A 25,702-nucleotide genomic window follows, 5' to 3' on the forward strand; every position below is an offset into this window, starting at 1 on the left:
GGCATACGTTATCAAGATTTCGTGCACTAGTGTGAGAATAGATTTCAATTGAAGCTCATGCCAAGCTGTCAAGCTACCAGGCTACCAACGCTCAAGGGAATGAAAAGTATCCAGCTAGCGTACGTGGCCTTGAGGGGAAAGGAGCTCACACTGCCTATTTTGAGCGACGACGCAGACTTTTGACCCGCTGATCATGCTCATAATGAAATATGGGGTAACGCGGGGGGCGCGAAACGCGGAGCTGGTGGCCTCCAGAGGCCCACAGTATGTTCTCTTATACCTGGAGGAGAAACAGTTCTCGGGTAGATTCATCATAGTCTACTGGTGTTTATTCGTGGTTGTGGGGTAGCTGGAAATCGGGATCGTGTTACGATTGTAGGGTCGAGGTTCCCGGCTTTTGGCCGGTGACTCGGCTTTCCGCCGGGTACTGTCGACCCTCTGTGCCTCGAACGGGCCGCCTTTCTCTCTACAAATAGGGGTTGAATGCAAACCCTGGATTCATTATGCGTTTATTTTTTTATGTTGAATTAAAAGAGGCATCAAAACAAAGATTAAATGCCAATTATATTCTCAGGAGACTCAGAGATGAGATTTACATAGCAAGGTTGCCAGTGACTAGCCGGCACGTGCCAGTGCATCAATCTCACGAGAGAAACACTCACAACGTATGGAACTGAGAAGAATTCTACATTTTGTTCCATGGAAACACAATACGAGATGCAATCGTGACCAACTTGAATTCCCTGTGCTCTGGAACCGCCCGAACTGCATGGACTTGCATGGAGGGAGGTCTCTTGTGCTGAGTTCCAATTCTTAAAACCGATTTGTAACTAAGAATTATACACACCTCTGAACTCTAGCGTCGGGAGAACTGCGTTTATGCAGATCCCGATGACGCCGCCTTCGCGTCGTTCTTGACCCAAGCCTCTAGGTCCCCTGCCGCAATATTGGCCTGCACATTCGCCGGCAGCTCGCCGACCTGCTCTGTCCATATCTCGCCGTTGTTTCCCTCTTGCACCTCGACGGAGCTGCGTTTCGCGCCCCACGTTATTGCCCAGTCCGTCCGGCGCGTCAGCTGGTGTTGCCCAACGCCCGCGGAGGCAAAGTGTTAGCGCAGGCGCTTGATGAGCCGTAGGACTTCGAGGCCCATGAGTGCGTTGTTAATGTTCAAGACAGGATATTTCTGAAGCTGCTAGCCATGACTAGAGGGATCTGCTTCGCGAGGATCGCAGTCGCAGCCTGTCTCTTGAGGATCGGAAGCTAAATTTGGGCCGGCGACGAGGATGTCGCTTGCCTTGGCAACGCTGTTGAACTCTGGGTCGTAGTTCAACATGGAGGCGCGGGCCATGCCACCTTAAAAACATTATCCCGGCATGCCAACTTGCCATGGTAGATGCTGTCGATATCCAGGTTGTCCGCGTCGCAGAAAATGATCTTGGTGGCGGTCTTGGACTCGCCCGCAGCAGACTTGATCTGGTCAAATAAGGAGTTCGCAAGCTGCATAGAACTTGAGAGCTAGCCCGAGGTGATACGTTCCGTGCCGGGCCGAGTCCACACACAACACCAGCCCAGTCCGTCGGTAGTTGGTGGGCGCCAGGACCGGAGATGATGTCGCTGAGAGCGCTGGCAGCCACCACCTCGGGACTTGCCAGGTATGCCAGCGCGTCACGCGAGCCCCATAAGTCCCTTGAAGTTACGGTTGCTGGCGCTGATTTCAATTTTGCCGGGCTCCAGGAGGCCCTTTCTGCGAACCACACACATTCTGATGTCCCTACGCGAGAAAATATTGCTTTAGTTCCTTCGTCGCGCTTCAGCTGTTACTGCATTGTCTTCTCCCCCTCACGTATGCGGTTTGGTGGCGTAAGGGCACTTTTCAACGCGAGAACACATGTCAATGCTCGTTTAATCCAATGATGTGACGAGCCAGCGTGTAGGGCTGAGCTTCAAAGTGGTAGAAAGTGATTAACCTCAGAATCTAGAGAGCCGGGAGAGCGGCGAAGTCACAGGGCTTGCAGCCAGCGCATCTGAACTCAGGCTGGAGGCTTCCGGCGTGCCCAGATGTCGGGTGGGCCTAGGCACCGGCCTCAGGGTCGGGCTACTCCGTGCCATGCCCCGCGTTATGCCCCGTGCCGTTCCCCGCGCCCATTTATTAAGAACTCCAGGTCTTTTCGTGGAACCTAAAGTTTATAATGAAAATTTAATTCATTTTTACCAAGGCCATAAAAGTACACATAAGAGCTAGCCCACATCACCTTGGAGTCAGAAAGCGTGAAAGGTTTTGATGGTGCTTCTTTTGGTGTCTATTCCAACCATAGCGGCTGTTCAATATGGGTTCCATCGGCAAAGCGCATCTCCAGAGGATCAACCGTTGTGAAACACTACTTCTTGTTGTTCCATAATTACGATGCCTCAGCCTGATTTCAATAAAATGGGTTTCAACGCCGCTCCCATCCTTACAATCATATCAGCTTACTCCACCAAGGGGGACGCTTCGATAACCTGAACCGAACCATCTTCCTCCTCCTTCTCAACCGCACCATTGCTGGCCACACGGCAGCAGGATCCAGGGTAGCTAGTGTATCCAGTGGCAATGTAACCCCAAGGGGGGTCGCATCCGTGAAGACCACGCCTGATGTTGTCATCGTTGGTGTAGTAGATACGATCTCCTGCGCACATACAAACAGTGGGAACGCAGCATCTGGGAGAGGCGCTATAGTGGGTTATTTCGTTAACAAAAGCACATTAATTCTTGATGGCGAGTTGATACGCACAAATAATAGCAGCCACTTGCGGTCTGGCGAGATGCAAGCTCGTGTTCCTCAGCCCGGATGGCAACAGAAGCATCATCTGCCAAAGGGGTGGCAGAAACCAGGTTGAAAGCCATGGCGGCGGCAGTAAGGACGCAGAACTTCATCTTGTCGAGCCCGAGTCCTGTGTTGGAATAGTGATCTGGTGGGTGCAAGTGGAAAATGGTTTCGGGGCATATATCGTCGGTATTTATATGTCTCACAGATGCTTCGCAGTTGTGATGTGAGTTTGTGACTTGAGCTGACCAAACTCTTCTTGGGGGCTGGCTCTTGGCGCCTCAAGCGCCTCTCCCGCACAGGAATCATAATAACGACGACCTCAGAGTGTTCCGGTATACAGCATTCATTTCGGGTAAATGTGATGCCCGTTTGCGGCACAGAAAATCCATCTAGGCATCCATTGCGGAGCAAGTCTCCTTGGCTTAGTCTCCGAAAATGGTGTTTTTACTACCCAATTTCGGTACCTCTTCCGAGATATTGACCATCATGATTTCACGTCTCAGTAGAGTCCGAAGCAAGATACTTGCCAAGGCGTTGGGATTGCAATTGATTGATGACTGCATCCGTGAAGGCGGGAATTCAGATGGGTTGAGCTAGTCATAAGGCCAACCTTGCCCTGATTACAATAATTGATTTGGCAGCAGACGGAAGAGTTTGTGGAATAATGTTGGCTGGGTTCGAAGGATGCAAAACTGGGGCTTCCTTAACTCAGTTGCCTCTGATTCGATAAATGGAGAGGTCTTCATAACAAATCAGAAAGTGAACTTTGGAAAGGTTCCAAAAAAATTGCAGTCTAAGATCCTTCCAACCTGCAGTTACTCTAGATTCTCGTAGTATAGTATCACGAGTGGAGAATGAACCTTACTCTGCCCAGTTAGGCTCTCCCAACTTACCTCGGTTAGACTTCCCTCGACTAGGCAGGGGTTACAGTATTATTGCAGAGAAGGAATATCATTAAAGCATGTAAGATACATAATGTAACCAAAGCTAAACTACCTGCTTAATTGGTATAAAGGGCCTCTTGGCACTCCATGGGCATTGTAGGGTTGATATCCTACATAGTGAGTGGGGTACCATTCTGCCTTCGCTCCTGAACCCATGTCTGTGCGCTGTCTAGGTGGACCGTCGAGTTAGACTAGCCACTTGCTGAATGTTGGTTATCTTGGTTCTGGGTAGTCGGCCCCAGCCCCGAAACAAACCAAGCGGATGAAAGAGAGTCAGTGATACTGGAAGAGAGGCTGAAATATAAATTAGCCATGGGTCAAGAGCGAATTACCTAGCCATGCAATATATATCTATATACATACATATTGTTATTATTTCCAAAAAAGAAAAGAAAAAAAGAAATTCCTACGATTCTCCTGGTCGATCGTTTCTCCTTATTCGATATATTATGGTCGTGTCGCCAAATTCACCTCAAATTTCATACGCATCTTCAATATGTTTAAGGGCGTAAGTATTACTTTATCTCATGCTTGCCACCCCTTCCAGACTGGATAAAAATCCTCCAATACCCCGCAACATTCGTGCTGCTGGAACTGTAAGGCACAAAAACCCCCACTGGTTCATCATAGCAGCACCACGTGTGCTTCTCGGAATGTCTTTGTTCTAGATCCGAATTTTGAAAAATCAAAATCAAAATTAAAATAATTTGGTTAGGTAAAGGATCGTAATAACATACGATGTCAACGTTGGCAGTTGTTGATTCTTACTCCGGTTTTGTTCCCATCAGCGAAAATGAAAGATGTTCCGTAGGCGTAATTTTATTTCGTGATGCGAAATTTCAAGAAACATTCGGTGAAGTAAAGCCATCGTTCACAGTGTTACGACCGGGGCCCTGGTCCCTGGTAATAACGGATCCTTTCCGACGAGAAAACTTGCGCCCGGAGTGGTTTGTGTCGCAGGATCAATCTGTTCCTACTAGCTTATGACAATGGCTGTAAGGCACATTTTACAAGCTTTTGTTCAAGTACTTTCGAATGAACTTCTTGTTCCAGAGACCAAGACCGAGATTGTGCTGCTGTGCCTTAGAAGTGCATACAGGTCTAACTTAATACGACGTCGAGATAACAGACCGGCTTACCAGTATGATCCACAGGTCGATGCTCCAAACAGTATACAAAAGTACATGCGTTTTTGTTGGATTACTCAGCCAGAATACAGAGAGCCGGCCAGCAGCAGCAGCCGGCCGCGGCAACGGCAGCGGAACCCGGAGATCCAACCTCCAGGCTGCCAACAGCAATATCTTCACTACTGCTGCTGCTGCCAATCTACCTACTTCTCTTCTACACACAGATACAACCACCAGAATACAGTACCAGTTTGGCCTTTTGTTTACGTTCGATTACTTCCCGTACGGGCAACCTGTGATTCCAACACACTATTTTTTGTTTACTCTGTTACTCGCATTCGCCGAGCTGAGCGCTTGTGTTTCCGTTACTAGTGCTCTGCAGGCAACGTCTAAATCGCAGATCTGGAGATGAATGGCTACGATCTGCCTGCGGTCGGAACTGTGCGGGCCTAGCCGTTTCCTGGTAGTCTGATTTGGAAGGTCATTTTGTTGCACTACTTGCCTTGCGGCCCTTGCCTGTCGTACTCTTGGAGTGCCAACCTTCTCTCTTGGGTAACGCCCAGAAAGAGTTCGTGGGCCTGATGTGGTGTTTTCGTAAAATATGTCTCAATTTTAATGAGAAGAGTGTGGCGGCCGTAGTGGGTGTGCCAATGAAGCTATAGTCCCTCGTGCTACAATATGAACACGGCTGGCCCTGATCTGTGAGAAGATGCGAGAGTTGTAAGCCCTTTACCTTGCGCTTTAGTACATAGCCGAACAGAGAGTATCAACCTTCCACATCTTGGAAGTAGTTGGTGGATTGTTACTGCCGTGGATCTTCTGCCGTCACTAAACAAATGCACTTTCACGGCCGTTCCTGGGCAATCCCGCGACACCGAATGGATTTGAATACAAGAATACTCAATACTTTTCAACCCACGGGAAATCATGGCCTATGGTTTCTACACGGCGTCTAATATCTACTCCGCCAGCATGACTTTAAACGCGTCAACGACGGTCCGCTTCGGAGCGGCCAATTCAATGACCTCCTTGCTCGTGGGCGTCTTGGCGAGCGAACATCTCTCCTCCCAAAGCGGCTCAAACCCAGCCATAATCGACGGCAAAACCTTCTCGGGGTATACACCTGCCGCCACAAGCTCATCAAGCCAGCCTGTAGCTTTGAATTCCACGTTTGCAACCTTGAGCCCTGTCAACTGCTCAACCACCTCGACAATGCGCTTTCCAGTGACATCTTCAGGTCCGCTGAGGACGAACCTGGCCTGATTGTACGGCGTGGGGTCTTCGAGAGCGAGGAGATGCGCGCCCACGCTGCCAACGTCCTCGGGGTCGATCATTGCTACAGCTGCGTCGGCAGCAGGAGTAATGTACAGCGTTTCTTGTTTACTAGTCTTCCGGTACGCCTTGACCCATTCCACTGCGGAGGCAAGATAGCTTGCGGTGAAGAAGTTAGGCTGCAGCGATGTCCATTGCAGGCCCTCAAACTCCGGTTGGCCCAGCAGATTTTCCATAGCCCAGTGCGCGCGGCCATAAAAGACAGGGTTCGTAGGCCCAATATACTCGACGTTGGTTGAGACCCGGACGACGTACTTAACGCCGGCGTGCAACAAGGCGGTGTGCAAGGCGGACTCTTCAACGAACTGCTGCGGCAGGTTGTGAGGGGCGATGTAGACCCGTGTAACCTCCTGGCTACGAAGCCAAGCGGCGTCGATAGTAGTCCAGTCCTTCTCCATCATCTCCACATGCGGGATTTTGGCGAGCTGCTGGGAGGCGGGACTGGAGAGGGAGCGAGTCAGGCCGAGAACGCGGTAAGTGCCATTCTTGCTGGACTCGAGGAGCTTAGGAAGATGGCGGACGACACTTTTGCCGGTGTTGCCTGTCGCACCAATAACAAGGATAGTGGGAGACATAGTGTCTTGCTTGGTTGTACGAGGCAAATGCTCTAGAGCTTGTGAAGAAGCAGTAGTGAAGGAGATATAAGTTAAAGGTTGGTGCCGTGCTGATGATTTAGGCCAGCTAAAGAAGACTTTTTACCACGCGGTATATATAAGCATTTAGTCCATAATAAATAACACTCAGATTTAAGGTAGATAACGTTATTTCTAACAGGAGTGCCGTGGAGCCATGGAGTACGATTAGCAAGCGCGGTGTATAAATTCGCCGTCTTAAAAATCGACGTTTTAACAATCGCCGTCGTTAACTTAAATTATTCATCAGGCGGATCTACACTACACGGTACTTTCTTAGGTGTGTGGAGCCAGCTAAACCGCCTAAACCAAGTTTTAGCAGTAGAGCCGGAATACGGCCGACCGCTAGAAACAGTTAAGCAGCCATCGCTTCATTCTTACTTTATGATTCCTCAATAAACTCGTTTCCGCCCGCTTCAGTATTGGGTGTCGAGTCTATCCTTGACTGACAACCGACCTTATTTTGCCAATGGCGGGGTAAAGCCAACTGGATTTATTGCCTGAAGATGTCTGGAGATCCTGACCCAATAAATGCTTTAACATCGGCATTTTGGGGTAAACATGGGTGTTTCAGGCCTTGGCAAAAATGAGGCCAGTCAGAAACTCAATGGGATACTGAAACCTACAGTGCCCACCCGTGGCACTCGAGAGGCGTTGTCGGACTTTCTGGTGGACAGTGTGCTGGTTAGGCTCCTAACCACCGCAGCACCACCATGTATCGGACGGAAGCGTGCTCGAGCATGCGTACAACTGTGGACGCACGGCTGGCCGCATAACGATCCTTTTGCTGCATCACTGCGACGGGATCATTTTCCCTCAGTTGCTTCTTCACATATTCTTTGACGATTGGATGTTGTGTCTGCCGGTCGCAAGGGTTAAGTCGAAAGAAAGCAAAAGCAAAATTAAGGCGGGTAAAGACGCAAAACATTCATGATGAGCCAGACGGAGTTGAACTTGGACAAAGTCAACACAATGCAGATTTGGACAGAAAAGTGCCTATGCTCTAGCCCAACTGAAGTCTTCTCTATTAATCATAGTATCAAAGTCAGGGCAATTATATGGTAGCAAGGTCGAGGTTGTAGCTTCCTGTTTGCGTTGAAATTCCGCAATCGTACAGCTTGAGTGATACATGGTTCAACTCTTTGTCATAACCTGCTCTGTAACACGGCTATCAAAGGTCGAGTAAACAAACAGCATCAGCTGACCATACTTGGGGGTTTCATTTTGTAATACGAAACTTGTCTTCGTCTTTCGTCATATGAAAATGCCAGTTGCTCAGAGAGGCTAGCTTGGGTTTTTGGAACAACAAATGAAGAAGCTTTGAACGTTTTAAAATAGACACAATGTGACTTTTCTGCAATAGGATGACCATTGAAGTGTGTACAATTGGTCAATAGGCAAACAAGCAGCTGGGTCATCCATGTATCGTAGCAAATTTGATGCAAGTCTAAGATATATATAGTTTTTCTTTGAGCCATCGTATGATTTGTTCGTTTTCTGGGTGTGCCCTGCAAACAAAACTACGCGTGATTATATCATGAGTGGTTATTCATGGGCTTGAGCCTCTAACGGGAGTAAGGATGAGTCAATGGATGTTTTCAAGCTTTTCGCCCTCAGAGATATAAGATTTTCTGTGCTTCCCAAAGTCGAATACAATTTAAGCTGTTGAGTTTCACAACCCATTCATAGCCATACTGCTTCTCGCCAGCTCTTTATTGCCAAAATCCAGCAGGGATTCTATCAGCCCGAATGCATACCAAAACAAAACACCTGGAGAATGCAAGGTATGGATATGGATAGCAGATCTAAGAACGGCAGGTGGCACCAAAATTGTAGTTACCTGTGGCCTGTCCATTTTGCCAATGAATCCATTGACCATTTTAGCGTCGGTCGACTATAAATAATCCTTCACTGCTGTCCTGACCATCTGTATGAAATTTTTCTCTCGCTTCTAATTCGTTTCTGTCTTCAACAGAGCTACTCAGTTGACCTCAAGAGACTTTCAAGTCAGAATGCATCCATTTAAATTACTCTTCAGGTTCCTTCTCATGATTCTTGCCGGTGCATCTTTGACACTTGGAGCATGTTTCAGCGATGGAAGAGCAGGAGGGAACGATAACGTTGAGGTTATAGATCTTAAAGCAGTTTGTGCCATGTTGGCCGGACCCTATGTCAGAGAAGAGTTCAGACGTTTCTGCACTCATGATGACCACGGTACGAAATGGGACTTCGATCTGACGGTAAATAAAAGTACAATCAAGCTTCAATACATTATCTAACAGCTTTCTAGTACGTTGGTAGCGGCGCAACACGCTACATTGATGTCAGCGAGTGTATGAATGGGATGGAAAAAGAAGTTAGGTGCTTACGTGGAGGAACAACAACTTATGGCAACTGGGCTTATCGGTTAGATCCTCTCTTCCCTGAAATAAACCCAGAGCTGACAGAAAACGGTGGTCAGTGCTGATCCAAACTATGGCAATTGCTTTAATAATCCAGCATGGCCAAATTAGGCGACATCCCTCTGCTGCCCTGCTCTGAATACTTACCGACTAAAACGCTTGTGTTTCAATAATGTATGGAACGTTTGAAGGACATCTGTCTAGCCACATTCGCACGATCAAGAATATACCATCATGGCACACAGCTTGATACAGTTGAATCTTCTTGTCCACTATTCTTAATATCGAGGTACCCCCTTTCTTTTACTGCGATTTTGCAACAGTTGATGATGTGGGATATGAGTTTGATACTGGAAGGGTCTTGTATAATCAACTGGACCTTCGATAGTATTTAAGTTCAAATACTCCTGTTTCTCTGGATTCGAAAGCAGGGCTATTTACTACAAGAAAGTAAGTGACACAATTTATTTTGCCAGTTTGTGATGAACCAGAGCGTAGGAGTGGACTCTATGATAAGTGTAATGTAACTCTTTCCCCGTCCTAGTGTTACTTTTCCGTGCCTAAATATTCGAACCCGTATAAAGTACCCAAGCTGAATCAACTTTCCCTAGAACGATAAAATATGGGACAATCATCACTGCGAAAGTCAGAACAGAGGTTGAGATTGAATGGGTTAATTGCCGAAGATATGCAAGTGTAGATGTAAACAGTCCATGTGCTATTTGCATCATTGATGCGTTTTCAAATGTGCGATGTGCGATGATGATGAGAAACAGCGCAACATCATTCCCGTCATTTATTTTAAAAAGCCTTATGATTTGTTGTGGGATTTATATAGAGCACTGTAACTGTGAACAGGAATAGCTCGAAATTTGGTCCAAGGTTGACGGATAGATTCATCAAATGACCCCAAACCTTGCCAAAACCAAACGAGCTAGCGGTTCCACACGAATGGATTGTATGAAAGCATTTAACTTAATATTGAAACCGCCATCTAGGGTCTTTGTCACCAGGCCAATCCTCCAAATCACCAATGGCCTGAACCTCCGGCGCAATGGCCTCTCGCCTCTTGTTCTCGCGCTTGAGCACGAAATACAGAATCCCGCAAACAATAATGTTGGCAAGGAGATACCCCAACGCGAAAGAGTGACCCACAATGTATCTCGGCCCGTCGTTGGCGCGGTAAAGCTGGGTTCCCAGAACAGCTCCCAGGTTGCCGATGGTAATCTGCATTGCGTTGCCGACGGCGCGCTTCGTCTGGCCAGAAACGTTGATGGCCGGCCACGAGAGTACGAGTGCGGTGGCCGGGTAGATGCCACCGGCCGCGAAGAAAGTTCCAAGGTAAGAGACGCCTGGCCTCCTGGCGGGATCTCGGTTGGCGAGAAGGATGATGTAGCCGATGGCAGCAAAGGCAGACGACCCCATAATGAAGAATGCTCGACGGCCTGTTCGCTCGGAGTATATGGCGACAGTCAGCGTCGTGGCGAAAGCGAGGGCGTACGGAGGAATGGTGAGCAGTTGGGCGACGGCAGCAGTGTATCCCAAGTTTTTGATAATGGTAGGCTATTTCTGGTAAGTTTATTGCCTGGACTCGACTATGTTAATGGAAGGTACTTACGATAAACAGAGAGAATGTATAGAGAGGTAAGCTCATGGTATGAAATCCCAGACCATAGAGCCAGCACTTCGGATCCTTGATGGCATCCATCACATTTCCCCATGTGAACTTTTCGTTGTGAGTAGCATCGCTGTCCGAAGCTAATCTCGCTCGAATAAAACGACGTTCCTTTTCAGACACGAACTTGGCAGTATCGGGATAGTTCTGGATGAACCAGTACGCGGCCACAGCAATGATAACGGTAGCAATACCCTCCTGGTCTGTGTTAGTCTCGACCATCTCACGGTATAATGAAGGCAACATACCAAGATGAAGATCCACCTCCAACCATTATCCCACACCACTCGCATGTGACCGATACCCTGTATGATTTAGCATCTGATATCCCACGCAAACTCTAAATAGGCACTTACCCATGCCAGAATACCTCCAAAGGCACCAGCAAGTGAAGCAGCACTGAAGAAAAGCGAGATACGGTATTGTCTCTCACGCCGCTTGTACCACATCGAGAAGTAGTACACGACGCCGGGGAATAGACCACTTTCAGTTACACCAAGGAAGAATCGGGCGACAAAGAATCCAGCCATATTCGTGACGATACCCATGAGTGTGGCAACAATACCCCATGCAATTGTCAAGGTTGGGAGCCAGAATCTCGGCGTCGTCCTTTTGAGGATAATGTTGCATGGAATCTGGTCACATGTTAGACCTGGAGCTGTCTTCTGATTAAATGGGACAAATGGCTTACTTCGAAGAGGACATAACCAATGAAGTACAGAGTCAGACCAGTTAAGTATTGGTTACCGCCTGTTGTCTGTTAGTTGGCCGGATTGAATCGTGATGGACTTGACCGAATACTGACTCATGCCCAGGTCAGTGGTGAGACCCTCAATTCGAGCGTTACCAACTGCAATCGCATTAGCATCGAATACGTACACTAGTGGAGCTCTGCAGAAGCTCACCGTTGGATCGGTCGAGAAACGACAAGAGATACAATATTCCCACGGCGGGAAGCAGTTTTCCGTCGAGCTTTCTTAGTAATGATTTCTCATTGACGCCCTCCTCTCCAATCTCGACCTCAGAAGGACTGTCACCTCCGCTAGTATCGTTTGCAGGCGCATCCAGCGCCTTTTCAGGCGGGAGGTCCGTCTGCGTGCTCATCGTGATTGCCGTGCTCTGTCGACCTCGTTTAGTCCTTGTTCGTGTTGTGCTGGTTATTGTTAAGGACACTTTGCGTGGTCCTGCAGCAAATGCTTTTTCGGTAACGAAATCAGCCGCGCTTCAGCATTAAATCGAGTTTGGCGCGGGATGTGTATTGGTTAAAATGTCTGAAGCGGTGCGCACGGTTTTTCAATGCGGCAGACCAGACGGTCGGAGTAGATCAGCCTCGGTGGGTAAGATGAGATTGGCGAACAGAGAGACCGGGCTCTTTGTTCCCCTCCTCGGCAAGGATCCCAGCAGTGTGAATTGCTTGTTCATTTTAGCTTTGACGTCCGTTATCACTGCCGTTTTCCCAGGTCTGCATGGCATCATCAGTCCATGATGACATTCACTGGTGTTCCAACCCTGAAATCGCTTAGCTGCCGTTGCAGTTCGTCACTACCGGGTGGGTTGCGCCAGCGGAGTGTGGATGATGAAACACATATACCAGCAACCTGATTGGCCAATCCGGTCCATAGCTTGAGATCACGACATGTTCATGGCGATGGCGACATGGCGATTGTGGTCCTTGTTTCCCCTCAGTTCTCCAACTTCCCCATTTGTATACTCCGTAATGTAGGGGCAAGTGCATGTTGTAGGCTAACTTGACTCAGCTTGGCAACTTTAAAGATGAACCCCCACGGTTTGCTAATCTGTGAAAAAATCTTGTTTCTCCGCGCATTTGCAGCACCGCCGGAGACTTTTTCATGTGGAAAACCACTGGTCCGAATTGGCGGGCCCGACCGGTCGGCGATGTGGGCCCCATTTGAAATTCGGAAACTCCGCCGTTGTCTCCATAGCCCCGAGTCCCGGTGCCGCTGGCTAGGAATCCAATTCGATTACCATCAGAACGTCAAAGCATCGCTCAAGCGAGCTGAAATCGCCAATAATCACACGTTTCATCTCTGGGATATCACAAGGCAAAGGCGCCAACAGCTTTATCGCAACCGGTTTCAATTTCTAGTTGCCTAATATACAAGTTCCTTTTTGTCCTTTTTATCCTTCAACCAAACGAGCGACCTCTATCAAGATTTTAAGAAATTTTCTGTGCCAAGCGAGTGTTTTAACCAGAACCAAGAAAACCATCAATCATAACAAACATATCTGTACATCCCCAGGACCATGCCCACAGCCCAAGGAGATCATTTTTGCTCACGCCCGGAGCACAGTCCTATGGCTTCTACCATGGCGGCGGCAAGAGCGATATCTGTCGTACTAGTAAGAGTGCAAAAGACGGCGCTCTTCCGGTATCAGAGATGCATTTAGCAGCCAACATCAAAGGCGACGAAGGTCTGGCCGTTGGTAACGGGAGGGAGGCTGGAGGCGGCGGTGTTGAAGAGACGGCACTGAACCGGCTCGTTGGCGGAGGGCTTTCCGAACTCAATACTGCAGAAGTTGTCAGTCTCATTGAAAAGGATATCGGAGGTGAAGTTGGGGGATTCTTACGACTGGCAGCCAGTGGTCTGTCTGCAAAGAGCCAAGCAGGCATCCTGGCTAGTGATGTCCTCACGGCTCTGAAGAGGAGTGGGATTGCTAGTAGACGGGCCGGTGGGAGCAGCACCGCAGACGTCGGCGCGCTTCTTGGGCTGCTGAGCGTTGTTGTTGTTGCTGTTGTTGCCGTTGTTGTTCTGGCCAGTCTGACCATTCTGGTTGTTGTTGCCGTTGTTGGTACCAGTGTTGGTCTGAGTCGGGGCAGTGGTGGGAACACCACTGCAAGCCTTGTCAAACACCTTCAGGTTGGTGTTGGACTGAGTAGGCACCTGGGATGCAGGAACCGAGTAGAGAAGGCACTGAGGGGTGGTGCCGGACGCGGGGAGACCGAAGACGAAGCTCTGGCAGCCAGAGTCAGCAGCGCAGAGCTTCTGGCAGGCATCCGCGGTGGCAGCGGCCGGCTGGGAGCGCGGGGTGACATTGGCGCTGCCAGAAGCGCTCGGGGCGGTGTTGCAGACGTCAGCGCGAAGGAAGAGGGGACCGGCCTGGGCGGCGGCGGCGAAGGCGATGATGGTGGCAACGGTGAAGGTCTGCATTTTGACTGTTGGTGGTGTTGGTTGAAAAGATGTGAAGACTGTGATTTGCGTGGAGCGAAAGTTGTTGTGCTGAAAGCGAAAGAAGGTTGATGAAAGAGATGTTTGTGAGGGATTGGATAGTGAACTGGTTGTTGGTGGTGAAGAAGAAAAGGTTGTTGAATGGAGGGAGCGTAGGCTGTCTTTTATGTTCAAGTTGAAGTCCTCTTTCAAACCGCTTCCTTCCAAGATCTCGACTGACGATCGACAAAGACTGGGTACTTGATGGAGAGTCTTACGACGCATGTCTGAAGTCTGACCGCAGTCAGCCTCAGAACGCGTGGGCGCAGCAGTAGATCGTTGTCCCGAATGTTACTCTGTCGACGTGAGGCCTTCGTCATGACCGGCAAAGAGCTGCCGTCTAACCACTGAGAGGTTTTCGTGCGGCTGACGTTTCTGTTTCGGTATCTTGCTTGACGTTTACAGCCTCAAGGGGCAGACAGGATCAACCCGCCATGTGGGCGAACGATCTGGGCGTTTCAAAAGGTTCATCCGCTATCTTCATGCGATGGGCTACTCCTCCCTGAGGTTTTCCTCCGAGGCTGAGAGGCAGCCAGGTATGTCACGCTTGGGCCTATATCAGCTGATGATGGCGGTCTGAAGCAAACCCCAGAGCGGGGTCTCTTGTGACTGGCCTTCGAGAACACGATAAGGGGTATCGATACGTAACAAGCGAGCGATAGTCCATGCGGCAGTCCAACTCCTCACATCTTCAGATTCTCGGACAAGGGGGGGGCAAGAAGCTTCGGCGCCAAGCATGAGGCTCAACCTTCAAACTGGCCCTGCCGGGCGGCTTGCTATGAAGAGCCGGTATAGGCGTTGACAGGTCCGGGGCCGTGCGGGTAGACTGGGATACCCCTACCCCACAAGCCCCCAAGCTTTGCGGCTCCCGACGCCTTAACCCCCACATTCCAGAACAGTTCCTCTCTAGGAGGCCGACTCAGGGGCACAAACAAGGGTTATTTTGCGCTTTTTCAAGCTTCCCCTTCTTTTGAGCCTTGACAGCCTTGACTTACGTGGATACCCCTCGCCTGGTGTGGGCTAGCAGGGTTAGTTTCACGGTCGTACGGCCCAACAGAGCCTCTGAGACCGGGGAAAGGGCCTGATTCAGCTGGCAGTGCCCCCGCGGCAGTTGGCCGCAGCACAGAAGAAACGTTCCGAGAATATGCTTGCAATTTCCCCTTAACTCTTTTTGGTTGTGAGGCTGAAGAGGGGAAACGTCTACGCATAACGAAAAACGTACAGCCTTGTCTATAGCACAGAAGCGATTCTCATAATTGTTATTCACATGGCTGGAGCGGCACTGCGTGGACTGTGGCTGTTCTGTTTTATCAGTCCCCTGTTTGGAGCATTAACCACGCTGTGTTGAATTTTTAGAGTCGAATAGGTGCCCAGCGACAGCGGGTGAACGGCACGCACGCAAGTTTACTCGACAGCTTTTTTTTGTGCACGTATCGCAAAGACGGCACCAATTACGTCGTCATCCGATCAAAAATAGATTTTAATTTGGACATAGTGGTTTTGCGCGCAATTTTACAGGATTCATGAGGAGGGTTCATTGTTGTAAGGGAAAATAATGATCATCACCAGTGTCCACAACGTGTCCGCAAAGCTGACGAGTCATGGCAACACGACTCATGTACTACGTTCAATTTTAGAGAAACATGCAAAACTCAACAACAAGCTCTGTTTATTATTGTGACATTGAGAAGCCACAGATACTACGCGTTCTGAGGAGACTTCGACGATGATCGCGATCTAATGAACTTGAATTCTCTAAAGCTTGGAATCAGGTCTGGCGAAATTACGCGGCTTCTCCATGCGGTCACTACTAGTGAAACACCGTCGGTAGTTTAATGTTGTGATTCAATCGTAGAATTAGAACATCGATAAGTATTCTCTTCCTATGACATAAGAAATAGCATCCTTAGACGCGTAGTATAAGCTACCTTACGAAACTTGGTTGTGACTTACCCCATGTTATGAAACGGAACGGTAGAGAAAAAGACGCGTAAATTCAAACTTTACTCCATGAGAATCAGTCACGAACAAAATTGAAAATTTAATCAAAATCTAATCTTTTTATCGAATGTTTCTATTGTCTTGCTGTATTTTGAAATTCAAGTAGTAAATAGTTAAACATATGATTTGATTTTTTGGCTTCGAAATATGCATCATCCAATATAATAGATATCTTTAACAATGGCTAAGGTGTTGTTTCAGCTCGGCCGGTTGTTACTTTTGACTCCTTGTCTCAAGCTCATGCAGATTTGATACCAAACAAGTCGTACATAATTCTAATGGAGACTTCGAGGGAGTGTCCATATCATTTTCTTCGATGTTGTGATACAACATTGCACTTTTTATATACCAACATCGCAATCAACTTTCAGCATCGTAGAAAGTTCGAGTCATCTATAATAGGCTCATGCACTTTTGGGGCTTGAAAACGAAAAAGATGGAGAAAAATATGTTCTCTTTGTGTGCGGAACTTGAGCCTATGGAATACATAAATTGCAACCCTGTTCGCCGTCTAACCCTTTATCTGAAAACCAAAGAAAACGCTGACCAAATACGAGTGTACCCGACGACATGCTTAGACACCAGAATCCTCCTGCTCGATGGAGTACTCCTCCTGGAATGTGGTCCAGGCGCTGCAAGTGTCCTCCAGGGTGGTGGTGTCGGTGATGGCTGCAATCTCACTGTAGCGCTCAACGAACTGCATCGAGAAGCCCTCAGAAGTGTGCCAGCCAATGTGGCAGTGCATGAGCCAGGCACCCGGGTTGTCCGTCTCCCAGGCCATGACGAGGTATCCCGAGGAGGGAAGCATCGCGGTGTCTCTACGGGGAGGGTTGCTGGTGTTGAGGGTGATGGAGCTGGAGTAGGTACCAGTGCCCTGCGCAAGGACGAAGAAGTCGTGGCCGTGAAGGTGGATGGGGTGAGGCACAGCCATGGTGGTCTGAACGACGAAGTAGACCCACTGGTTAGCCTCGCTGAGCTCAATGACGGCATCGTCAGTCTCCCAGCTGGTGGTGCCGTTGATGATGGACTCGAGCGTGGGGTTAGCCCAGTCGACGAGCATGCTGGTGCTGTTGAGATACCACTTGAAGAGGCCGGCGGAGTTCTTGCCGACGGTAGCACTCTCGAGGTCATCCCAGTTGGCGTCCGAGACGGTCTTAGAGACGTAGGGAACGAGGTTGTCCGTCTCATCGTCGCAACTGTCGGTGTAGGTGTAGCCAGTGGTGGTGGGCGTGGAGATAGTGCCGGTGTAGGAAATGATGCCCTTGATGTTGTCGGTGCTGTCGTTGTCAGAGCATGCGGATTGGGGGATGGCGCGGATCCAGAAGTTGTCGGCCGTTGCGGCCTGGTCGGCAGTGACGATAATGTCGTAGCGCTGGCCCATGCCGATGTCGAGGACGGTAGTATCATAGGGCACGATGGGGACCAAGTCGGAGGCGATGACCTGCATGGTGTGGTTGTCAATGGAGAACTTCCAGTGAGTGTCGACAGCGGCGTTGACGAGTCTCATGCGGTAAGAAGTGCCGGAGACCCAGGTGACATTGTACCGGTATCCGGTCTGGGAGGTGTCATCATCATCTCCGTAGACGTTGGTGCCGTTAATAAGACCATTGTCGAGAGTTGGCGGGCCGCTAGTCTCAGCAGTAGAGTAGAGCTCGTCAACGGTTTGGTGGTCCCAATCGTTCAAGAAGAGCATGCCGAGATCCTCGTCGTAGTTGGCCGTAGCAGGGCCGTTGATGACGATACCGCCAAGGATACCTTGCCAAGCCTGGAGGGCAAAGTGGGAGTGGTACCATGTCGAGCCGTACTGCAGCGCCTTCCAGGTATAGGTGATGGTGTCTCCGGGGGCAGTAGGGCACTGGGTAATGGAGCTGACACCATCGTTTTGGTTTGTGTAGTTCTGACGAATTCCGTGGAAGTGAATACTCGTTCCGTTGTTGGAGGAAGTCAAAGAGTTGATGACATGAACCGTGACGGTGTCGCCCCAGTCGGCGAACAGGGTAGGTCCGGGGATGGAGCCGTTGACGGCCATAGCGGAACGCGAAACTCCATCAGGAGCAACAGTCACGTCCGTCAACTCGAGCCAGTACTCGCGAGTGACGCCCGTGTCTGGGGCTTCCGTCCAGTAGTCTGTTTCGATGGAGTAGTCGCACCACTCGCTTCTGGTGCTGGCGGTGTTGCCAGAGCAAGCAGCGCGAGGGAACAAGTTGGGCTCGGGTAGCGAGGCAGAAGAAGGCAAGGCGGAGGCCAAGGAGCCCATGAGGGCGCCTGCCATAAACAGTGACTTGAACATGATGATGGTGATGATGTGTGCCAAGAGAAGGTAAAAGAAAGACTAGTTGACACAAGTTGGAAGGTCGAAAGAAAGACTGTAGCGAATGAAAGCGCAGCTAAACTGTGCTGAGTGGTGAGTGAGTAAGAATGGTCACAACCAGGAAAGGGCAACAATGATTTAAGTATCCCACATCTATTTCGGCTCACGGGAAGAAACATAGTCTCTAGATGTTAAAAGTTTATTTCCCCATTAAGAAATTGCCCTTTCGAGCCGCTCGATCCGAAAGCGACGCCGTCCTTAGCTCGCATTTGCCCCAGTAGGTTAACGATCGTCAATGCATCGAGTGATTCAGCGAAGGATAGTATCTATGGATTATGGTCATATCGAGATAATTCCCATGTCAATGAAGGGCTAACTCTGAGACAGACCCCTTGGGGATCCATGCGGTGCTGAATGGGGTCGTAAGATGGTACGTGGATCTTGAGCCGCAGTTGGACTGACTCGCAAGCAGCTGACTATTGTTTCTCTATGTGAGAAAGGGGTGCAGGGGAGGCTGGGGCTGTTAGATCTTCCCCGCTACAGCCTCATAAGGCCATCAGCTGTGAAATGCCGGTCGGCCGTCGGTTGAGCCGTCGAAGACCGGTCTGTCCGAGTTGTCGGGAGTGTGGGAGCACTCCGGAGAGCCAAGGCCGGCCCGCGACCCACAGAAATACTCCTGAATTAGAAACTCCCGGCTCCGCCCTACGGTAGCAATTGTCTGTGCTCAAGGGGGTGTTCGTCGTCCCTGCAAAGCCTCTTCTCCTTACGTGGTCCAATGCCAATCTTTCCTTCTTTTGTGATGGATACGATGGGCTAGACCTATACCATGACTGCTATACATCAAGCTTCCGGGAGCGGGCCACACGTCCCGGACCCCTTTCTGGCCCCAGTTCATCCCACATACCGAAACAAGTCCCGGTAGACGCGTTTGCTTCCTAGGATAGTCCTAGCTCCAAGCAAACGACGGAGATGCTCCCGTGAGTTCTAGTTGGTCGATGGCTGTTTCCGTCTCATCTCCTGGCAAAAGCTTGCCCATATGCTCAACGGCAATGACCGATGCATCAAGGAGTTATGGCGGTTGATGGAATCTCCACTCCTAGCATGGTGGGGACCATGGCGCATCAAAATGTGCCTTGATGTGATGATTGCATGCTGTTCCGCACAAGTTGCTGGTCGGGATGAAAAAAGAAACTATCTTGATTGTAGTGTGGTGGTGTGGGCGAAATTTTCAAGCAGGATTTGCCGGTGAAGAAGGGTTGCGGCTTGGGCGGATGTTCCGTACTACATCGCGTTGCGCTTTTATTTAACCAACTCCCTTCCCCTCTTCAACTGTCAATTCGTGACCCACACCACTCCGACTCTACAACGTAGCGATAACTCTCATTCAATCCATCGTTCCTTCAAGTCTTCTACAGTCTTATTCAATCGTTTAGCCCCCTGAACTTACTTCGCTTGAAACATCCCCCATCACGCAAAAATGCAGCCTATTGGAGCCCTTCTGTTTTCGTTTGCCGCCCTTGCGGCCGCGGCTCCCGCCGAAAACTCTCGTCGCGCCGTTGGCAACGACAACAGCAAGCCGTTCCAGGTCTATGCCTATGGTACCGGTGTCGGCGGCTTGTCCATGTTCTCTGCAGGAGGTAGTAAGGCTGGCTTTCAAAGTTTTTTTTCGGGGGGATGGCGATGATTCAAGCATTCTCGCCATTCCCAGTGCTTCTTGTCTCTCTTTATTCTTTGGATAACCCGTCCGGCCCGGGTTTCGTAATACCCTCTATACCAGTTCTGAACTAACGATCTCAATACCCAGGCGACGCTTACTTCGGCGACCACACCAAGTTCAACGACTCCAATGCAGCTCCGGTAATCTGTATGTCTACATTATCTCTCTTCAAAGTCGCGGAGGAACTGACTTCCAAAAAGTTACACCTACCGACGACAACGTCTGGCTGGGTGCACCTAATACCACGGCTCTCAACACGACTAGCCCCCCGACCTGGTCAAACCTTACCTTCTCCGTTCCTGGAACTGGGTCCTCTGAGCACAATGTCGGCTTTCTCGATTCCAACTCGACTTCTTCCGACCGTCAGAGCAGCGGCTTCACCTTCTATGGTACCTTCATCTTTGTTGAGAGTTCCACTGGAGGCATGGAGTCTCTGTGGTATGCTACGCCCAGCTCCATCGATGGAATCTACTCCCTCAAGTGGAACGAGACTGGTGACTCTACCGACGAGAAGATCGTTCTTACTCTGAAGAAGTCGCCGCCTTCCAACGCCTCCAAGTCCAAGTCCAAGTCTCGGTCTGATTAGATACTTCCATCTTGGCAGCCGGTTCGCATGCTTATCCAATTTGGAACCTCTTCTTTTTTTGTGACAGTCTTCCCGAATCTAGTTTGCTAGAAACGAGTTACGCTGGTATTCAGGCTAGGGTGTTTGGTGGGATATAGGAAAGCGGATGATCTTCACACTTGCATATAGAATTTTGGCGTGAAAACTTTTGAATTTCAATATAAAAACTTCCATGCCATCTCATGCTAAGTCATTCTTCTCGTGACGTTACAATAATAGTACAGGATTCATCATTTTAGCGACGCTCGCTGGCCAGCTGCTCAGCAGAGACAGGTATCCGCTCCTCTGCGCCGGGAACGTTGGAAGCGTTCTTAGTCTTTCCCCTCGAGTCAGGCTCGACACCAACATCTAGTCTGCGATCTCTGAAGTTGTCCTTGCCGGACGCGCCGACGCCCTCCAATCCAGCGCTCTCGTGGTTGCGGCGGCCGAGGTTGGCACCGTGCGACTCAGCACTAGTCTGGCCCTGTATGGGCTTGCCAAAGCCAGTGTGGACATCGGCGCTGGTGGCGCCAGGGAAGTCATTTGCGGCGGTGTAGGTAGTAGCCTCGGGGTTCAGTGCCTGGCCGGGCGTATCTGATGTGTTGGGGTAGAAGGTGTTTTCGCGGGGTGCGGTGCCGGGGGGGAACGCCTGAACGTGGGACTCAGGGTAGGCATCCTTGCCAACCTTGGTGCCCGGGGCGTGCTGCATTTCATTAGACACTGCTCTGAAAAGATAGGAATGCGGACATGTAAACTTACGCCCTTGGTGGTGAGAGGCTCGGAGCGAGGGACGGAAGGATGGAACTCGCCCTGCTTGTTGTTGATGGAATCGACGTTTCTGTTGACAGACATTTTTTATTGGTTGGTGTGTCTTTTAAAAGGTTGTATTGATAAAAATGGATTTATGGTTGGAGATGTGTCTTGGTTGTTTTATTGAAGGTGTGTTGATTGATCTGAGAAACAACTACCTTTCCGACAGTTATCGACCGCTTAAGTAGCTTCTTGTCGGTCGCGAAGTTACTATGGTGAGAGCAACTGAGGTGTGCATGATGTCACCTTAAAATTACATCAGGGCCGAGAAGGATGAGATAACAGTGCCACTTTTCCGTGGATCAAGCGAAGTTAGTTGTACAGGTCCCCTAAATGATGTCAGGTTGAAATCAGATATAAAAAAATAGGAAGCAGCAATTGGTAAAAGACAAATCAAATTCGGAGATCTGATACGGGATCCAGTGTTTGGGTGGGTATGCAGGGTGATCTGATCGCTGCGGAACCGCCCGTGGCAAAGTCGAGATGCGGACGTTCTTGCCCGGGCCAGCTCGGTCTGCGTCGGTGAGCTCACCGAGGCCCACCGCCAACCACCGAAATGGAGAAATCTTCTCATGACGTACGGAACAATCCACTTACTGCGGGTGGTGGTTCAGTTCAAGCAGTGGACCAATCTTTTTTTCGCGAATCTTCGATCCCTCGACCCCAAGCCTCACCAAGGCACATTTCGCATCGTGCATCGACATGTTCCCACAATGACAACATGATGGTGGTTCGAGCCCGCTGATGCTGCCTTACCAGCCTCCTCTTACCCAAGACAATACTTGGTCTTAGAACTACCTACCCTTGTGCCTTTGGAGGAAGTAAAGGCCCGTCTCGGGGACGTTGCTCGTTCCGCGTTATCAAATTTTCCATCAAGTCGAGTTCCTGCAGCTTCTCGATATCATTTGCATCCTCGCACCACCTCCTCAACTTCTCCATCAGGCGCCCAGCTTGTGCCATTGTCGCTAGGGAACATTCGATGTGATACGAGATTGAATCCAACAGGAGTACTCGGGCATGGTTGCGGCGCTCATCGCAGAGTGCGTTGTCCTCCCGGCCCTGAGCGTAGACACAGTCTGCCAGTAAAGAGCAGCTTTTCCCGTAGCGCAACTCGGCATCTTTGACGTCCGCTTTTATACTCGTGCTGGAGGCTTTTTGGTCCTTCAAGTATCTCTTTGCACGGTCATAGCACTTTTCCGCCAGGCCGAGAACTTCTTTTGCCAGTTTCTCTTCCGGTGTAACAAGAATGAGGTAACCAACAATGAAAAGGCTGAACTCTAAAGCTAGTTTGGGTTCGTCTGCATAGTAGTGCTGAACATAATTGTTCCTTTCCATGGCCATGTTCCAGACTCCGTAGTCGATTTCGTTTGCGTTCTTTGCCTTCTTGGCACTGAGCAGGAAGATCAGGTAGATCGTTACCAGACTTTTCCTACCAAGGACTTTCAGAACCCCTTCATGGACAAGGTCGCAGATGCGTTCTATGGATGTTTGAAAAATATCGAAAGGAGTAATGATTTGAAGCTGTCGAAGCTTGTGTACGAGCTGAGTAAACTCGTGGTTTTGCTGAAGGATGGATATGCTAGACGTAACCAAACAGTTTATCAAGTCTCCAACGGCTTTCTGGTCAGACGACTGATTAATTGTGCTCAGAATGCCAACGGGAACTGCTGGATGGAAGTGGCGTAGCATATCTTTCACATGCTCACTTATTGGAGTCTTCATTGCCGCAGATGAACTGTTGACAAGGCAGCCTCTAATGTGACTCTCATGCCTGAGGGCTCCCGGGAGACTCCGATAGATGTGAATGTGGTCGTCCGTCGGAACCAAATTGTCCGAACCTGCACTAGCCGGACGGCCAGGAACCAGCTTCGCTAGAATGGAGGTTGCCAATTCGGCAATCTCCCGACACAACGACACTGGGTCCACATATCCATCCCCTGAGTCGGACGCGGTGGGAGATCTATATCTAGGCGTAGTTGCCGGCGTCAGTAGGGGTGGTCCTGGGGTAGCAACACATATGGCAGGGCGAGGATCCAAATCAGGTTCGTTGGGACGAGGCGATGCCCCCGGCGGCGTCGGAGCAAATGAGGAATCGGGCGCAGGCTTCTGGGCTCGAGAGCTAGCATTTGCGGGGTGGCGGGGAGGCGCAATGCAGAATCCAACTTGCGAAACAGCATTCGACTGAAATGGCCTTTCCGGTGGAGATCCCCGGTTATGTCGTTTGTTTTTCTCGACGCCCCAGGACTTCAGTCGTCCTTTGTACATGCGCAAGCTGCTCTTTGTCAGTGCCTCATGATGCATTGCAAGATGTTTGAAAACTGACGTTGCGTTGAACCCATGTACATCTTTCATATGCGCTTTGATGGCCTTGAGGGTTTTGTGGGTGTACATATGTACAATCAGGCGGCGCTGATTTTCCCACTGTTCTGGCGTCGGCGGTGGCAACATCGTGGCCGAGTTCCGGTCATCTATCGGCCGTGGTAGTCGGCAATGGAACTCAACACGGCGAGACAATGCGTGAGAATCGGGAGGCGGGGTGAGCGGTGAATGCAGACACTGAGGTAACGACGGGTATCGACATGGGGCACTTTATGAAATGTGCGACGGGTTCACCGGATCAGTTCAAGCCCATGGAGATGCCACGATGAGGTGCAGGTGAAACCCCATGAGCCACCCAATCGTTGTGTGCGCACTACACAGGGGTCATGGGCTGGACGAGGGCCTATCCAGTTATGTGAAAGTACCGTGCATATTTGATGGGTCTGATCTGGCGAACCCAGCTCAACACCACACATTTTGTTACTGGCGAACCATCAAGTAGGCAATCTCGGGCGCAAGGCAAACTGGGGCAGATATCAATATCTCACGCTATGCCTTCACAATGATGTACTGCACTGCATGCATTATTCCGCTATCCTTATGCCATTCGTCAGTTTTATGCATTGATGATCTGGCAATTGTCCGGTTAAATTGGGTTGGATTGCGTCGGATTGGGCACAACTAATTGCACTTTCATGTCTTAATCTTGCAAATTCTGACTTAACTCTGATGCTGAGGTAATTATTTCCCACACATATGTTGAATTGTGTTAACCCTCAACTAGTGATCTGATCATATGTTGTGTGATCGGAATGGACATTGAATTGGTTCGATGCCTCAAGACAATATTGTTTGGCTTCCCTTAAATTCAATAGTCATCATCCAGGCTGCAATATCAAATTCCCAGTTATATGTCGTGTGTGTATTGTATCACCCCAAAGTCCGCTCAGCTTTTGTTTCTATACTGCCTCTTTTTAGTTGAAAGGTCATCGAAACAACGTCGGCCACTAGATTTAGCTTTTGGTCGAGACGAGGTCATGCCTGACAAACATGATGTAAATTGGATTTCTTAGGGGATCCCTCCTCAATCTACAAGAATTATCGTCCAGAAACTGGCCCAAGAACTCATACGCGTCATCTTGCTACTTGTTCCTATTAGGGAAGAAAATAAATGCATTGTTGAAGGAGCCTCTTCTCAGAATCAAACCTCGACATCATTGCAGCTGCATTTGTGTCGTTTTTGCATGACTCTTACAGAAAATAAAATGCCATACTTCGTGCGTTATTGCCTGCGGACTTCTCGGCAGGTGTTTCGTCAAACTTGAGATTGTGCCTCGTCGTCGAATGCAAACATGAAGCCAAGGTGGAACGGGTTCCGCTGAACAGCCAGCCAGCTGACACAATCAATAGGAGACAATTCTCCGCGACTCGCAAGTCACCTAAAGGCATTCGGCCCGAAACCAAGCCTTACATCTGGATATCTCGGCAATACCCGTGTCCGGTTTGTTCACATGACACGAACGACCCCCCGGATGAATGCAAGGGCACTAGCGGGCCTACGGCAGGACGACCCGGATGGTGATTCCCCAAACACGATCACGCGCTGCAACGGTTGAAAGACACAATCTTGACGAGGCTCGTTTTTGCATGGGATAAATAGGAGGGATGGAGTCGAGACTTACGCAACTGACTCTTGTCGTCAGCGTCGTACGTAGCCGCCGGCGAAGCAGGTGGGTCCATGGGTTCGGCGGATGCCTCACTGGGAGGGACGGAGACCGGGGTCCGTAGCGCGGG

At 49.8% G+C, this 25,702-nt stretch overlaps 8 protein-coding genes across 8 annotated transcripts; 1 reads left to right on the forward strand and 7 right to left on the reverse strand.

Annotated features, from left to right (window-relative positions):
• Nucleotides 1-877: 877 nt before the first annotated feature.
• Nucleotides 878-1,503, reverse strand: EsH8_VIII_000975 (uncharacterized protein; the record flags this gene model as incomplete). The annotated part of the gene is made up of 2 exons (XM_083270017.1): nt 878-1,075; nt 1,354-1,503. The coding sequence occupies 2 exons, from the start codon at nt 1,501-1,503 to the stop codon at nt 878-880; spliced, it is 348 nt and encodes a 115-aa protein (XP_083129785.1).
• A 4,334-nt stretch (nt 1,504-5,837) lies between these two features.
• On the reverse strand, nt 5,838-6,785 carry EsH8_VIII_000976 (SDR family oxidoreductase; the record flags this gene model as incomplete). The annotated part of the gene is made up of 1 exon (XM_083270018.1): nt 5,838-6,785. The coding sequence occupies one exon, from the start codon at nt 6,783-6,785 to the stop codon at nt 5,838-5,840; it is 948 nt and encodes a 315-aa protein (XP_083129786.1).
• A 3,434-nt stretch (nt 6,786-10,219) lies between these two features.
• EsH8_VIII_000977 (major facilitator superfamily domain-containing protein) lies at nt 10,220-12,023 on the reverse strand (the record flags this gene model as incomplete). Its single annotated transcript, XM_083270019.1, has 7 exons — nt 10,220-10,807; nt 10,863-11,117; nt 11,168-11,224; nt 11,276-11,554; nt 11,611-11,669; nt 11,725-11,769; nt 11,825-12,023. 7 exons carry the CDS (start codon nt 12,021-12,023, stop codon nt 10,220-10,222), a joined length of 1,482 nt encoding a protein of 493 aa, XP_083129787.1.
• Nucleotides 12,024-13,324: 1,301 nt separating this feature from the next.
• On the reverse strand, nt 13,325-14,089 carry EsH8_VIII_000978 (uncharacterized protein; the record flags this gene model as incomplete). The annotated part of the gene is made up of 2 exons (XM_083270020.1): nt 13,325-13,448; nt 13,509-14,089. The coding sequence occupies 2 exons, from the start codon at nt 14,087-14,089 to the stop codon at nt 13,325-13,327; spliced, it is 705 nt and encodes a 234-aa protein (XP_083129788.1).
• Nucleotides 14,090-16,721: 2,632 nt separating this feature from the next.
• EsH8_VIII_000979 (Cupredoxin) lies at nt 16,722-18,437 on the reverse strand (the record flags this gene model as incomplete). Its single annotated transcript, XM_083270021.1, has 1 exon — nt 16,722-18,437. The coding sequence occupies one exon, from the start codon at nt 18,435-18,437 to the stop codon at nt 16,722-16,724; it is 1,716 nt and encodes a 571-aa protein (XP_083129789.1).
• A 1,498-nt stretch (nt 18,438-19,935) lies between these two features.
• On the forward strand, nt 19,936-20,761 carry EsH8_VIII_000980 (uncharacterized protein; the record flags this gene model as incomplete). Its single annotated transcript, XM_083270022.1, has 3 exons — nt 19,936-20,098; nt 20,263-20,322; nt 20,376-20,761. 3 exons carry the CDS (start codon nt 19,936-19,938, stop codon nt 20,759-20,761), a joined length of 609 nt encoding a protein of 202 aa, XP_083129790.1.
• A 274-nt stretch (nt 20,762-21,035) lies between these two features.
• On the reverse strand, nt 21,036-21,631 carry EsH8_VIII_000981 (uncharacterized protein; the record flags this gene model as incomplete). Its single annotated transcript, XM_083270023.1, has 2 exons — nt 21,036-21,482; nt 21,539-21,631. The coding sequence occupies 2 exons, from the start codon at nt 21,629-21,631 to the stop codon at nt 21,036-21,038; spliced, it is 540 nt and encodes a 179-aa protein (XP_083129791.1).
• Nucleotides 21,632-22,387: 756 nt separating this feature from the next.
• EsH8_VIII_000982 (Clr5 domain-containing protein) lies at nt 22,388-24,037 on the reverse strand (the record flags this gene model as incomplete). Its single annotated transcript, XM_083270024.1, has 2 exons — nt 22,388-23,861; nt 23,913-24,037. The coding sequence occupies 2 exons, from the start codon at nt 24,035-24,037 to the stop codon at nt 22,388-22,390; spliced, it is 1,599 nt and encodes a 532-aa protein (XP_083129792.1).
• Nucleotides 24,038-25,702: the final 1,665 nt, after the last annotated feature.

Source organism: Colletotrichum jinshuiense, chromosome 8 (assembly GCF_051148585.1).
Source record: "Colletotrichum jinshuiense chromosome 8, complete sequence".
Taxonomy (NCBI): domain Eukaryota; kingdom Fungi; phylum Ascomycota; class Sordariomycetes; order Glomerellales; family Glomerellaceae; genus Colletotrichum; species Colletotrichum jinshuiense.